A 16647-nucleotide genomic window follows, 5' to 3' on the forward strand; every position below is an offset into this window, starting at 1 on the left:
AAGGTTCTGAAAGAGGTGGTTGAATAGATTATGGAGGGATTAGTAATGATCTTTCAAGTATCACTAGATTCTGTAATGTTTCCAGAAGATTGGAAAATTGCAAATGTCACTCCACTCTTCACGAAGGGAGAGAGGCAGAAGAAAGGAAACTATAGGCCTGACGAAGGGTCTCGGCCCGAAACGTCAACTGTACTTCTTCCTATAGATGCTGCCTGGCCTGCTGCATTCCACCAGCATTTTGTGTGTGTTATAGGCCAGTTAGACTGACTTCAGTGGTTGGGAAGATGTTGAGAATCGATTATTAAGGATGAGGTCTCAGGGTACTTGGAGGCACATAATAGGCTGTAGTCTGGATGGTTTCCTCAAGGGAAAATCTTGCCTGACAGATCTGTTGGAATTCTTTGAAAAAAATAACAAGCAGAATAGAGAAAGTAAATAAATAAATCAGTTAATGTTGTGTACTTGGATTTTCAGAAGGCCTTTGACGAGATGACACACCTGAAGCTGCTTAACATGCTACGATCCCATGGTATTACAGGAAAGGTTCTAACATGGATAAAGCAGTGGCTGATTGGCAGGAGGCAAAGAATGGGTCAGTGTTGGGACTGATTCTTTTTATATGTCAATGATTTGGATGATGGAATTATTGGCTTTGTTGCAAAGTTTGCACACAATATGAACATAGGAGGAGGAGCAGATAGTTCTGAGGAAGTATAGAAGCTACAGAAAACTTAGATTCGGAGAAAGGACAAAGAAATGACAGGTGGAATACAGTGTTGGGAAGTGTATGGTCATGCACTTTGGTGGAAGAAATGAAAGGGTTGACAATTTTTAAATGGAGAGAAAATACAAAAAAACTGAGGCACAAAAGGACTTGTGAGTCCTTGTGCAGGATTCCCTTGCACAGGTTCAGTCTGTGGTGAGGAAGGCAAATGCGATACTAACATTCATTTCAAGAGGACTAAAATATAAAAGCAAGGATGTAATATTGAGATTTATAAAGCACTGGTGATGCCTCACTTGGAATATTGTGAGCAGTTTTGGGCCGCTTATCTTATAAAGGATATGCTGAAACTGGAGAGGGTTCAAAGGAGATTCATGAACATAATTCCAGGATAGAATGGCTCATCATATGAAGGGCATTTGATGGCTCTGGGCCTGTATTCACTAGATATCCGAAGAATGGTGACCCTCATTGAAACCTATCGAATGGTGAAAGACCTTGATGAGTGTATGTGGAGAGGAGGTTTCCTATGATGGGAGAGTCTAAGACTAGAAGGCACAACCTCAGAATAGAAGGGCATCCTTTTAGAATGGAGATGAGGTGATATTTTATTAGCCAGAGAGTGGTTAATCTGTGGAATTCTTTGCCACAGACAGCTGTGGAGGCCAAGTCTTTACGTATATTTAAGGCAGAGGTTGATAGATTCTTGATTGCTCGGGACATGAAAGGATATGGGGAGAAGGCAGATGATTTGGGCTGAGGGAAAAATTGGATCAACCATGATGAAATGGCAGAGCAGACTTGATGAGCCAAATGGCCTAATTCTGCTTCTGTATCTTATGATCTTAAAACTGCCTTGTCAATTAAGCTTTTGATCTGTCCCAATCTGTTCCAACATCTTTTGTGGCTTGGTGTCATATTTTATTTGTCAATGGTATGGTGTATTTTTCTAACTTAAAGACAATGCAGGAATGTGTTCTGGCCAATTACCATAGATTCCGGACTACAGAGCGCACCTGATTAAAAGCCGCAGGCTCTAATTTTAGAAAGAAAATCAATTTTGTACTTGTACAAGCCGCACCGGATTTTAAGCCGCAGGTGTCCCACGTTGTAATATGAGATATTTACACAGAAAGATATTACACGTGAGGATTTTTTAACTTTTAATTAAATCCGTATGGTAACATAAACAAATACATATTGCAAATGCTTTTTTTCGAACCGTGCCTGTAACACGGCTACTTTTAAATATACATACGTATCGGTAACACACAAATTACGTTGTGTATACTTTTTTACTGAACAGCGCACGAACAACATTCCAGTATCTCCTAACGACTGGTAAAAAAATATATACTGCAGCCTACCAGGAAAAGTTATTGATCGCCTTTAACTTAAAAGCTGCATCATATGTTTACAGCGTTCTCGCGCGGGTCTAATGCGCTTGCCCCCTCCTTTCCGTTTATCGCAAACCGGTATTTTCCCCACAATACGCGGCGAAACCGGATGTGACGTCATAGCATCCCGGGATGTAGTACAGAAAACAAATATACTTAAAACACTTCTAACTTTAACTAGAAAATACTAACAAATGAATTACTAAGCGAAAATATTATAAACTAAATAACTGCCATAAAGGCAGTACAATGCTTTTCTTCGAGTGTTTTCCATGTTGATGAGGGTGAGTACAAATGACTGATTTACAATAATTTAATTGCGAAAGTGCGCTTGATTTATCGTACAATTTCATTGGACCTCTGTGAACTACTCATCAATTTTATTGGTCTACTGTTACGAGGCAAAATGTTTTTGGCGGCATGAAAAAAAACCATGCATTAGCCGCACCGTAGTAAAGTCCGCAGTGTTCAAAGCGTGGGAAAAAAGTAGCGGCTTATAATCCGGAATCTACGGTAGTTCAAGCTGAGTGTAAGAGCTACTTTGTGAATGGAGTATCACTTTTTCACACAAATTTCCAAAGCCTAACAACATCATGACACTGACACGAACTACCATTTTCCAGAGCAGTAAATTTTATACAAGCTTAAGGACTTTATACTGCAGATCAAAACTCTTATGATGCCGTCCAGCACATTTCAACAAAACTGCAAACTCCAACTTCTTATTCTACAAACATACTGTTGTTTAATAAAAAGTAGAAAGCTCACAAATTTGGAAAGATTTTTCTCCCACAATATTCTTGGAATTAAATAATAATTCTATTATGACATTGTACATTATGATAAATCATAATTTCACAAGAGTATTTTTCAGATTAGTGTTGAAAAATAGCACCCGTGTGCAAGATAACAGGAAGTAAAATATTGTGCTGCAGAGTTAATGGATAAGTAGTAAGATGCTATTATTAGATGCTACTTCGATTTTCTGGCCTTAGTAAACCAGTTTCCAGCATCCCCTAGTGGAAATGTATGTGTATACAGCCAGCAAGGTAGTATCACACTTATTTATGAAGTCACCACACTATGACAGTTAAATGAATCAAGGAAGCTGTTGCAAAAAGATCACTTCAATGGGATACCAATGGGAACCATTTTCCAACCACTCCAAGCCAAGAATAAATTCCTTCAACACTGAATTCTAGGTACACTCAGTAAAAGCACAACCAGCCTAAGAGTAACTAACAATGCAAAAATACCAACCTAATCAAGCCATGAGATTGAGGGCCCTACACAATACGGATCTCAAAAGTTCTGAATATTACTTACTGGAAGGTCTGTGGCCTCAATCTATTAATGAACAACACCCAGTAAAAGCACAACCACATGAAAAATAATTGACAATTCAAAAATACAGTACCAATTTAATCAAGACATGAGATTGAGGGCCAAAAAATCTACTGCATCTCAGCAAACACTTCTCACACCAATAGCATAACCAAATTATGTAGTTTCTCCAAATAACAATTAAAATGCAGATTTTAAAAGACCTGCAGCTTAAAGATGTAGAAATTTAACTTGTAAACACTCAACATCTATAACATAATGGACTTGGAGAACATTAATGGAAAAGACAAGCAAACACTCAATGCAAAGTTTTAACCAATTAAGAAATTACCAATAATGGTGGAGGGAATTTTTTAAAAAGAAAGGCATTCTGATATATTTGCTCTAGCCTGGATGTCACACAAGGGATTATTCCTCGTGTGATATCTAGGCTACAACACATAAAACAGTTTGCAGGAATGATATGGAAGGGCTGATGATTATTTTTCTGTGGATAGTTAATGTTCTAACCATGTTTATTGATTCCAAGTGACAGAACACCTGGAGATTAACTTCCAGATGTGACATTGCTTCATAAGCAAATTTTAAAATGCCACTTGATTTATCAGATAGTAGAAAGTAGCTTAGGCGAGGAGCAGGACCCCAATGCACTTAAGAGATCTGTCAAGTCAGATAACATAGGGATAAACAAGTTTAGGGTACATTAGATCATAAGGCATATGAGCAGAATTAAGTTATTTTGATCTATCAAATCTGCTCTACCGTCCGATTGTGGCTGATTTATTTTCCCTCTCAACCCCATTCTGAATCAGGTTTAATATTACTAGTACGTGTGGTGTCATTTGTTGTCTTTGTGGCAGCAGTACAATACGTAATAATAGAGAAAAAAAACATGAATTTCTACATAAGCACAAGGAAATTTGCAGATGCTGGAAATTCAAGCAACACACACAAAATGCTGGTGGAACACAGCAGGCCAGGCAGCATCTATAGGAAGTACAGTTGACGTTTCTGGAAACGTGACTGTACTTCTTCCTATAGATGCTGTCTGGCCTGCTGCGTTCCACCAGCATTTTGAGTGTGATGAATTTCTACATAATGTTTTTATATAGTTAAATTAAATTAGTCCAAAAATTTTTTTAATTTTCAATGTCCATTCAGGAATCTGACGGTAATGGGGAAGAAGCGGTTCCTGAATCCAGTGTGTACCTTCAGCTCCTATACCTCCTTCCTGATGGTAAGCAATGAGAACAAGTCATGTCCTGCATGATGGGGATCCTTAATGATGGATGCCACCTTTGAAGCATCATTCCTTGAAGGCGTCTTGGATACTATGGAGACTAGTCCCCATGATGAAGCCAGTTAAGTTTATCATTCTCTGCAGCTTATTTTGATCCTGTGCAGTAGCCCCCTCCCCATACCAGACGGTGATGCAGCCAGTTAGAATGCACATCTGGAGAAGAAGGATGCTATGTGAGAATGCTGTTCTTGGACTACAGATCAACATTCAACACCATAGTTCCATCCAGGCTTGACAAGAAGCTCAGTGACCTCGGCCTTCACCCTACCTTGTGCAGCTAGGTCCGGGACTTCCTGTCAGATCGCCAGCAGGTGGTAAGAGTGGGCTCCCTCACCTCTGTCCCTCTGACTCTCAATACAGGAGCCCCTCAGAGCTCTGTACTGAGTCCCCTTCTTTACTCCCTGTATACCCATGATTGTGTAGCCACACACAGCTCTAATCTGCTAATTAAATTTGCCGATGACACTACATTGATTGGCCTTATCTCAAACAATAACAAGGTGGCCTACAGGGAAGAAAGCATCTCTCTGACACATTGGTGTCAAGAAAACAACCTCTCCCCCAATGTTGCAAAAAACAAAGGAGCTAGTTGTGGATTACAGAAGGAATGGAGACGGCCTAACCCCTATCAATGGATCTCGAGTTGAGAGGGTAAGCAACTTCAAGTTCCTCAGCATCTGCATCACCGAGGACCTCACATGGTTTGTACACACCAGATGTGTGGTGAAAAAGGCACAACAGCAGCCCTTTCACCTCAGACAGTTCAGGAAGATTGGTATGGGCCCCCAAATACTAAGAACTTTCTACAGGGGCACAATTGAGAGCATCCTGACTGGCTGCATCACTGCCTGGTATGGGAGCTGTACCTCCCTTAAATGCAGGACTCTGCATAGAATGGTGCAGACAGCCCAGCGCATCTGTAGTTGTGAACTTCCCATGATTCAGGACATTTACAAGGACAGTCGTGTAAAAAGGGCCCATAGGATCATTGGGGACCCGAGTCAACCCAACCACCATCTATTGCAGCTGCTACCATCCGAGAAACAGTAACGCAGCATAAAAGCCAAGACCAAAAGGCTCCAGGACAGCTTCTTCCACTGAGCCATCAGACTGATTAACTCCAGCTGATTTGAGTGTACTCTTTATTAGATTATCTGTTCTATTTATTATAAATTACTATGATTGCACATTGCACATTTAGATGGAGACGTAATGTAAAGATTTTTACTCCTTGTGTACGTGAAAGATGTAAGAAATAAATCAATTCAATTCCACAGTAAACTGTAGAAATTTGAGAGTGTCTTTGGTGACATACCAAACCTCCTCAAACACCTAATGAAACATAGCCACTGTCGTGCCTTCTGTATAGCTGCATTGATATGTTGGACCCAAGATGGATCCTCAGAGATACTGACACTGGGGAACTTGAAATTGCTCACTCTTTCCACTTCTGATCTCTCCACGAAGACTGGTGTGTGCATGTTCCCTCATCATGCCATTTCTGAAAGTCTACAATCAGTTCTTTGATCTTACTGAGATTGAGTGCAAGGTTGTTGCTGTGGTACTATTCAAATAGCTGGTATATCTTGTTCCTGTACTCCATCTGAAATTCTGCCAACAATAATTGTGTCATCAGAAGATTCATAGATGGAATTTGATCTGTGCCTAGCCACATAGTCACAGGTGTAGAAAGAGTAGAGAAGTGGACCTATTCCTGCATTCTCCCCATAACATTTGATGTCTTTACTAATTAATTGCCTCTGCTTTAAACATACCCAAAGCCGCAGATGGTAATGGATTCCTCCTAATCTCTGTTCTTCTGAGGTTGTGCCCTCTGATCCTGGACTCTCCCTCTACTGGAAACATTCTCCCCCTGAGACTTTCAATATTCAAAAGGCTTCAATGAGATCGACCCTCATTCTTCTAAACTCCAGCGAATACAGGCCAAGGGCCATCAAACACTCCTCATCCATTAACCCTTTCATTACCAAGATCATTCTCAAATCTCCTCTGGACCCTCTCCAATGCCAGCACATCCTTTCTTAGATATGGGGCCTGAAACTACTCACAATACTCCAAATATCTTTCTTGTATCTTTACATAAATTCATGGGAATTGCTGGAAATACCAGCTCTAACTATAGGAAAAATCCAGGATTCTGAACCAGTGATAATAATGGATTTCAGTAATAAGGATTAGATCACTTCCACAAAAGCTAGTATGTGTTAGGTAGTGGAAAATATGACCAGATGGGAAAAGATGCAGTAAAGGGACAGGCATCACCACCAGCAATGATAAGAAAATTAGTTTTAGTTAGCATGTTTATTTTAATGGTGCTATGCTGTGACTTCCATTGAGTTGCAGCTCAGATTTAGTGTTTTTTTAAAGATTTTCATTAGGTTCGTAGAGACTATTTTAGGGACAGGAGTGTTAGGGATCAGGTTGGGATTTAGAGACAGGGATATGGGGAATCAGAGGTCAGGCTGGAGTTATAGTCTCCACTTTGTGTTGGAAGGCCAGCAACGTATACAGGGGGCATTCACAGACCAGGCCAGGATGTTTAGCCAGTCGATGAGCACTGGTGCTCCCACGCCTGCACAGCACCCCCCACCCCCCAAGTTAGCAAGTTGTGGGTAGGAAGAATGAGTCCCATGCACCCTCTGGGCTCACCAATTAGTGTGGCCCCAGTTTCAGGCCTAGTGTTCAGGGTTTTACCATTGCAAGTTCAGAATTCAAAGCCTAGTGCTCGGTGATCAGCAGGTCCTCTGCATCAATGCCAAGAATTGAGGCCCAAGGGTCAAATCAGAAGTCCGAAAGTTGAGGCTCATTAGATGGAACCCCAAGAGTCTGTGAATCTGAGTAAAGGAAGTCAAAGCCCAATGTCTGCGAGTGGGTGAAAGGGAGGCTGGAATGGGTCTTTGTTGTTTTGTTGTTTGTCGTTTTCTGTATTGTTCGGCCAAGCATTGTGGCTATGCTATGTTGACACTGGAATGTCAACACCCTCAGATGTGTTGGTTGTTAATGCAAATAGCGCTTTTTGATATAAAATGAATAAATAAATTTGAATCTAATATCTTGGAATGTACAATGTACTTGGCATGGCAGTCAGATTTCAATTTCCTTGTGGGGCTTATACAAATATTTCTGTAGATAGCAGAATGACAACTGTTTGGTTATGAAATTAGAAAAGAGGATTGGAAGTACAAAGAGAGGAATTTTGAAACCAGCAACATGAAATAAATAACATGCAGGTAAAGGTACAGGCAAAATAGCTTCAAGTAAAAACTGGGTAAAGGAAGGGAGATAGAAGTAATAAAACACATACAAACAAAATAAATTTGGCCTTGATAAGTTTGTTTTCAGTTCATCTTTTAAAACAGTCTTCTGGAATACAACTACCAACTGGCCAACACAGCAGTAGATTTCATCTATCAAATATCATACACAGCTTTCCCAAGTTTAAAAATAACATGCACTGGCTGGCAGCACATTAATGATGGCGAAATCAACACGTTTGAACCAGAATCAAATATTTTGTCTGGCCAAGAATAACCAGCTATAGCCAGAGACAGGAACAATGTGCATACCATTCCTGTGGGCTAAACTCAGCTTCTGGCTTTGCCAATGGCACGTACATTACCGAATTAACATATTGATTTGGACAGTAAGATACAAGTAAAATGGAAAACAAGTTCTGGAGCAAATTGGACATCTATTCATTTCGTGAATCCCTGGGGTACTCAAACAACTACGTCAAGAGACAAACTCAAATACCCTTGTGCTACTCTCAACAAAACTGTCATTGCTAAAAACCTCAAAACTTAGGTACAGCACTGAAAGAGAAACAGTATTTTTAAAAAAGGAACCAATTTATTAAAAGAAAACTGAACATTTCTTCCACTGTCTGCATCTAACTGGATTCTGATCAATGACGCTAGCAGATGAGCCAGAATAAAGAATCGTTGCATGCTGTTTGATCCCAGGCACTTTTCTAGACATATTAGAAAGTTCTCTTCCAAAAATCATAATCCATGTCTTTTGCATTTTTCTAGGCTTTGTTCCTTTAGATGATCCAACTTACTCAGAAAGAAATTGAAGGTGCAAACTCAGTGGACAAGGTTGCAACTACAAAATGTCCCAGACATATCTTCATCCAAGTATGCACTTCCAATTTCTTTCTGACATCACAGGAAAGTGAGAGCCAGAACTCATTTTCACACAAACACCATTGCTTTCACAGTGACAGTAATCTACATGCCTATAAAACATTCCACCTTTTCCAATCCTTTAACACTGGGATATCATTCTTCCTTCCAACATTGGTAAATAATTCACACACACATTCTAACAATATAAAGCAAATGCTTCCATCTTAATTTGTGGGTTTTCTCCCATTTAGCTATTCTTCCAATTGAAAACTGAACTAACATGTTTTTGTCTCAAACATGACAAAATCTAGAGATGTTGGAAATCCAATGATGCTGCCTGGCTTGCTGAGTTCCTCCAGCATTTTGTGTGTGTAACATGTTTTTATGCACAAGTCTGGGTGATTATTAACTACTCTGGCTTGTAGTTAGCAACCAAGTTATTGTGCCTGATGGTGACCTGGATTTTTTAAAATAAAGGATGCACTAATTCAAAAGGATGCAGAATAAATACAAATTTAAGATTCCTCATTTATGCATAATGTTGGCAAATAATCTGACATCCAATCTAGCAGGATCATACTTTCACAAATACACTCTTTCTTGCAAACATCAGACCTGAGGTCTCAGAAATGTGTAAGTGATCAGACAAATGTCTTCATTCAAAGCCAGGATGCAGGAATTATTCATTGACTTAATTCTTCACAGTCAATTCGATCAAATCCAAGAATCTTGTCCTACTATTTACTTAAATTTGGGAAGTTGTCATAACTATGTAACACTGGTATACACATTTTTTTAGAAGCACATTGGGGAAATTACAAGATGTACAAATGGATATAGATGATCTTTGCAATGCAAATTGCCCTTCTTCTGGGCTGCAAATTCAGTTACACTGTATAGAATTGAAAAATTCCTTTTGCTTGGAAAATTAACAGCCAAAGAGGACAATCAGCGCATCACGTCTGTGCTGATCAGACTTCATAATCATGATGTTAAATCTGAAAAGGCCACTTCCATAATAAACAGTGAGATGAAAAAAACATATACAGCAAATTAAAGGAATAATCAAAATGAAGATTTTAAAATATTATTTCACTTCACTAGTGACAAGAACTGATCATTATGATTTTAACATAAAGTGATCTAACTTTGCATTAAGCTGCTAGTGCAGAGCATTTCCAACAGCTGGACACTGCACTCTGAGTTCATCTATTTTTGGCAGTTAGTAATTGCCAGGGCACAAGTGAAAGAAGAAACCCAAACTTTTAAAAAAACTGAGCAAAAGACAAACTTTTAATCCAAATCAAGAATTTACTGGAACCAAAATCCAAAAGCTGCTGATAAGAAACACTTCATAATTTAATAATGCAAACAACCAGCTGAAAATAATTTTCAACAAAGATCATAGCTTTTAAGGACTGACATCAACTCCTTCAAAGCTAGGCACCACTTTTTTTGAGCATCTTCTACATAATTAGTCTAGTTTGCAATAACCACCTTCATAAATGATGGGACTTTGAAGCATCTCAAGCAAATATGTGCTAATAAATTTATGACCCTGTCAAATAAATCCATAATAATTTGTCTAAACTGCATGTTTTTTTAAGTTAAAAGAAAATGCTTGCATTTGTAGAACACCAGCCATCTCTGCAGCTCCAAAGCACCTGCCCTACAAAGAAAAGATAAATTGTGTTCACTATTGTTATGCAAGCAAACTCTGCAGCCAGCTCAGGCAGAGTGAAGTCCCACAGATTGAAATGAGAATGATTTCCAGAACTTATTTTTAGCTAGCTGGGGGATAGTGATTGGTCAGGTCTTGTGCCAAGCAAACCTTTAACAGATGGGGCACTTTAAAGAGAGCAGTTCCAACATCAAGGCACTTCAAATTCTGCACTGAAGTAACTAATGAAGATTAAGTATTCACATATCCAGACTAGGACATGAATCCACAATCTTCTGACTCAGGCTAGCAACAGGCCAAAATCAACACTTAGATCTTTAAACAGCCAATGAAAAAGCCTATTTACCATTAAAAAGCAGACTGTGCACAGATTAGAATCCAGTTGAGGAGAGGAAAAGACAGTCCACTTATAGTATCATGTACAATAAGTTTTTAAACGTCAGGACTAGAAATAAGCCTGCTTTGGACTACACAACATTGAAAACTTATAAAACTTCAACTGTAATAGAATCAAAAAGGGAGAGTTCAAGGGTAAAAAAAACCTCACGTGACAAGGGCCTGGATAGGATGGAATTTGTGAAATGTGTTCAGGAACGTTTCCTGAATCAATAGCGTGATGCAAATACAGCTCGGAGTATCGGAGTTTGGAATTTAATTCCAGTGTCCTCTGAAGCAAATGTGTAGGTTCCTCCCAGTGCTCCGGGTTTCTTCCCACAGTCCAAAGACGTACTGGTTAGTAGGTTAACTGGTCATGGTAAATTGTCCTGTGATTAGCAGGGAGTTAAATTAGTGGATAAATGGGGAAACTACTTTAAAAGTTACACCATGTACGCAGTAGAGATAGAATTCAGATGGCTTAGTACATTTATTTATGGAATGCAGTCACTGCCAAAGGACACATGAAATAAATCACGCAAACTGCAAAGATGCCAACGTCCTAAGCAAGGTTCACTGGGAGCATTGAAGATGAAGTGCTGATAGTAAAGCCTCAGTGATTTAATAACGGAACAAAACAGTATTTTGGAAGGAGGTGGATGAAGGGGCAGGACAAGGGCCCCGACCTACGAAAGGCAGGCAATGATACAACCACTGAAACCACGAGGGCAGTAGTTCCCATTTCCCAAACACCCCAGCAGTGCTCAACTCCCTCCCAGCACCCCAAACACCCCGACAAGGATCACCGCTCCCTCCTCCCCATACACTCTGGGAAGGAACCACCCCCACCCCAACCCCACAAAATGCTTTAGGTAGGGTCCACCTCTCCCCACCTCCTAAACGCTGAAGGCAGATATTGGCTCCCCCAAACGCTCTGGGCAAGGAGCATCTTCCAGTCCCACCCCCAAAAAACGCTCTGGCCAGACAGAAATCAACCCCCCTCCCCATTACCCCTTAGCGCTCTGGGCGGGAATCACAAGCCCCCACCACCAACACACCGCATGGCACCGACTTCCCACCAGGGCAGATCATCCCTCTCCTAGTACAGGGCAGCCGTGCCTTGCCCCCACCCCCTGGGCCCGCGGGGCAGGACTATCCCAGGCCTGGCTTACTTGTTTCAGGCAGCTCTCCTTGAGCTTCTCGATCCCTGTGTCCTCGGTCACCTCCTCCACCCACTCGGCCCCCTCCATGGTGCAGATGTGGAGCCGCACCACCTTCCCCGCAAAGATCTTCTCCTCTTGCACAAACATGGGCCCGGCCGCTACCGCCGACTTTATTCAAACGGCCTTTCAAAGTCGTCCGGCACCTCCAGGCCACGCCCGACCTTCTCACCGTCCCTCCGCCCACAGGCTCAGAGACCAGTGCGACCTTTCACCTCTCACCCGCTCCCGGGGGGAGGGGGCAGGTCTCTTTGTCTTCACCTAGTGCGCAGACGCACGTCATGCAATGGATTATGGTTACTGTAGTTCCTTCTGGTTGGGGATAGAACTACTGTCCTGTATTTAGAATTAGAACCAGGTTTATTATCACCGGCATGTATCGTGAAATTTGTTAACTTAGCAGCAGCAGTTCCATACAACACATAATATAGAAGAAGAAGGAAAAAAATCAATCAATTACAGTATATACGAGGAAATCTGCAGATGCTGGAAATTCAAACAACACACAAAATGCTGGGGGAACACAGCTGGCCAGGCAGCATCTATAAGGAGAAGCACTGTCGACGTTTCGGGCCGAGACCCTTCATCAGGTGCTTCTCCAATTACAGTATATGTATATTGAATAGATTAAAATTCGAGCAAAAACAGAATCAGGTTTATTATCACCTGTTAGCTTAGCAGCAGCAGTGCAATGCAATATATGATAATATAGAAAGAAAAAAAATAACTAAACTAATTACAATAAGTATACATATATGTATATTAAATAGTTAAATTAAAAGTAGAGCAAAACAGAAATAATGTATTAAAAAGTAAGATAGTGTTCATGGATTCAATGTCCATTTAGGAATTGGAGAAGAAGCTGTTCCTGAATCGCTGTGTGTGCCTTCAGGTTTCTATATCTCCTTCCTGATGGTAACAATGAGAAGAGGGCATGCTCTGGGCGATGGAGATCCTTAACAATGGGCATCGCCTTTCTGAGGCACCACTTCTTGAAGATGTCTTGGATACTACAGAAGCTAGTGCCCTAGATGGAGCTGAATAACTTTACAACTTTCTGACACTTTTTCCAGTTCTGTGCAGTAGCCCCCTCCCCCCCCCCACCCATATGCAGCCTATCTGAATGCTCTCCACGGTACATCCACAGAAGTACCAATGTCTCAGTGCGGAGAAACTGAATCAGAATGAAGTTTGTTATCACTGACATATGCCATGAAATGTGTTGTTTTGCAGCCTCAGTACAGTGCAAGACATAAAATTTACTTTAAGTTACCAAAAATAAATGAACAATGCAAAAGAGGCATAGCAAGATAGTAATCAATGATTCATGTACTATTCAAATATCCGATGGCAGGGAGAAAGATGCTGATTGTGGGCCTTTAGGCTCCTGATCTTAACCCCCAGTGGAAGTATTGAAAAGAGGGCATGTCTCAAATGGTGAGTGTCTTTAATGATCAATGCCGCCTTCTTGAGACACCCTCAGTTATCCTCAGTGGTGAGGAGGCTGGTACCCTTGACAGAGCTGGATAAGTCTACACCCTCTGAAACCTGCACATTGGAGCCTCCATACCAGGCTATGATGCAAACAGTTAGAGTGCTCTCCGTGCTTACTAGGCATTTCATTTCCAGTGCTTGCCTACACTCCCACTTACTTCCACTCCACTGCATTTTCCTTATACTCCTGAACATTTCCCCTGCAAATATTTGTTCAAATTCCGTCCAGCCAATGAATGCCTATTGTAAGCAGCAGGAAAAGTTTTGCAGGAACTCACACGGTTAGGCAGCATCAGTGAAGGAAATCTATGGATCCTTCATCTGGACCATCTCTTGTAATTTTCTTGTCTTTCTTAAATCACCTGAAATCTGTGCGTGCCACAGGAAACGGTTTCTTTTTCCTCTATCAAAACAAATCAGAATCCACAATATTACAATGATAGGTGGTGTGGCAATGTCCAACTGTATGGAATATTGTGAGGCAAAGAGTCCAGGTCTACCCTTCCCAACACAGAATCACTTGAGTACTTCAGTTCTACAGCTTGATGCATCCATGCACTAAGCTAGTCATTAGGATGAGAGCAATGCAGCCTTCAGAAATGACACAATCTCATATTGCTGAGCTGCAATAATCCCTGGCTTCACTATGCTGTTCAAGCATGGACTACCCTCAGTGGTAGCTCAGAGTACTGGGCAAGCTAGTCCAAAAAATCCTCTGATTCAACTGGCAGGATAGGTTTCAGTAGCAGCATCCTCTCCCAGGCCAACAACCCCAACCCTGAGGCCCAACTGCAGTTGTTTGGATCCAATGGGCAGGACATGTCCTCTCTATTTCTAACACCAGGCTCCCAAACCAGACTTTTTTTCAAGCTACATTGTGGCAAGGGATTATCAGGTGGAGAGATCTACCATAGAAAGTTAAAATTTCCAAAGCTCATGGAAGGAATATGTGCATGCTTCTTAGCTGCATGAATTTTAAAAACACTGAAACTGGCAATGTAAAAATGCAATTTTAGGGAATTGGAAGGCTGGGTTCAAGATATCTCCTGATGCAAGTGCTTCCAGGCCAGCAGAGAGCAGTCTTTACTCAGGCTACCGGCACCAACACAAACCTTTGTTTTTGTTTTACTTTCCCAGCAAGATTTGCACATGGCAACATAATCGGTATCTAACACAAAAATAGCACTGCTGAAGTAGACATGGAGCAAACACTTGAAGCAAAGAATATCAAAAGAAATTTTTCATAAACCATTGCATGATATTGGTCCTCTATTTACTAAAATACACTACAGCTCCTCCACAAACCTGTAGCATCCTCCACTAAAAGATAGAAAGTCAGTTATGTGAATGGAAAGACAATCTCATTATGTTTCCCACCAAGTTACACTTCATCCCAGCCTGGAAAAATTCCTTCATTCTTCCATAGTTTCTTGATTTAAGATCCAGGAAGCCCAGCCAACAGCAATGTGAGATGAACTGTAACACTTCAAAAGAAGGTGGTTCACTGCCACTTCTTCAAGGAGAATAAGTGCCCAAATTGTCAGTGCAGCTCTTCAGCTGAGAATGGACAAAACAAATTTAGGATGTGTTTTGTAATTAAGGGATTCATCAAAATTCTCCTGGCAACAAAGGAAACAAAATGGAGTTCATCCCATTCATTCTGCAGAAACATTTGTGCTGGGATCCCTTTCAAAGTAAATTTATCATCAAAGTGCATGTATGTCACCATATACAACTGTGAAATTCATTGTCTTGCAGGCATACTCAATTAATCCATAATAGAATAATAACCATAGTAGAATCAACGAAAGACCACACTAACTTGGGCGTTCATCCAGTGTGCAAAAGCCAAAAAACTGTACAAATAAAAAAAGAAAGAAATAATAATACTAAGGAATAAATATTGAGAACATGAGATGAAGAGTCCTTGAAAGCGAGTCCATAGATTGTGGGAACATTTCAATGATGGGGCAAGTGAAGTTCAGTAGAGTTATCCTCTTTTTTTTCAGTAGAGTCTGATGGTTGAGGGGCAATAACTGTTTCTGAAGCTGGTGGTGTGAGTCCTAAAGCTCCTGTACCTTCTTCTTGATGGCAGTAAGAAGAGCGGGCAGTGCTGATTATTCTGCATGCAGAAGGAATATTGATACCAGGCACAAGTAGAGCTGCATGAGCAATGCATTTTGTATGATCGAGTTACAGTAATCTGATTACTATGGTACTGGAGTAGATCATAAATTCAAATCTGAATTTATGCCTCCAGAATCAAGGGATGAGTTTAGATGTAGGATGGTATACTGATGCACTGCTCTCATTTAATAAAAACAGTAAGCCAATTTACTCATCAGCTCACGTAGGTGGGCATGAATGATCCAAAGGAACAACAATGGATTCTTCCATGGTTTCCTGGCCAAGGTTTATCTTCACAGAATGTCCTGATGCAGGATTTCAACCAGAATTATCAACATAGATGCTGTTCACACATTTACATAGATCAATTGTCGACATAGATGCTGTTCAGTTCCTACAGCAGATTGCTTGTCGCTCCATACTCCAGTATCCGCCTGTGTCTCCATGTTTTATTGTCTCGTTGTGGCTTGTGAGTCATTTCTGTGTGTGCGCAGAAAGTAGTGTTACAATTGTAGCCAGACCGGAAATTAACATAACCTGTTCTAGGATTCTCTCATGTCTTGAATAGTGCTGTGGGATACAAGTCTTTTATTTTTATTTTCTTGGTAATTTATGAGGTAAAACCAAAAATTATAGACTATCATGAAGGTTTCTGGACTTGTAAGATCCCAAGAGTTTTCTTAATGTTATTCAAGAATGAATTCTGCTGGGTTTAAGATACATGTTACTCTAATCCCACAAGAATTAGCTTTCTTTTGCAGTTAGGAAGTACATCAAAGATATGATGGGGCAATTCATGTATGTTGGTGACAGTGAGATGAAATAGCTTGCCAAATC

General features: G+C 40.6%; 1 protein-coding gene across 1 annotated transcript in view; it reads right to left on the bottom strand.

Moving 5' to 3' along the window:
* ubac1 (UBA domain containing 1) overlaps window positions 1-12400 on the bottom strand; it is a 49435-nt gene extending 37035 nt beyond the window's left edge. Inside the window, exon 1 of the mRNA XM_073052850.1 lies at window positions 12142-12400. Coding sequence (XP_072908951.1) covers window positions 12142-12279 — 138 coding nt within the window. The 5' untranslated portion in view covers window positions 12280-12400. The remainder of the gene's footprint in view (window positions 1-12141) is intronic.
* Window positions 12401-16647: the final 4247 nt, after the last annotated feature.

The sequence above is a fragment of the Hemitrygon akajei genome, chromosome 7 (assembly GCF_048418815.1).
Source record: "Hemitrygon akajei chromosome 7, sHemAka1.3, whole genome shotgun sequence".
Taxonomy (NCBI): Eukaryota; Metazoa; Chordata; class Chondrichthyes; order Myliobatiformes; family Dasyatidae; genus Hemitrygon; species Hemitrygon akajei.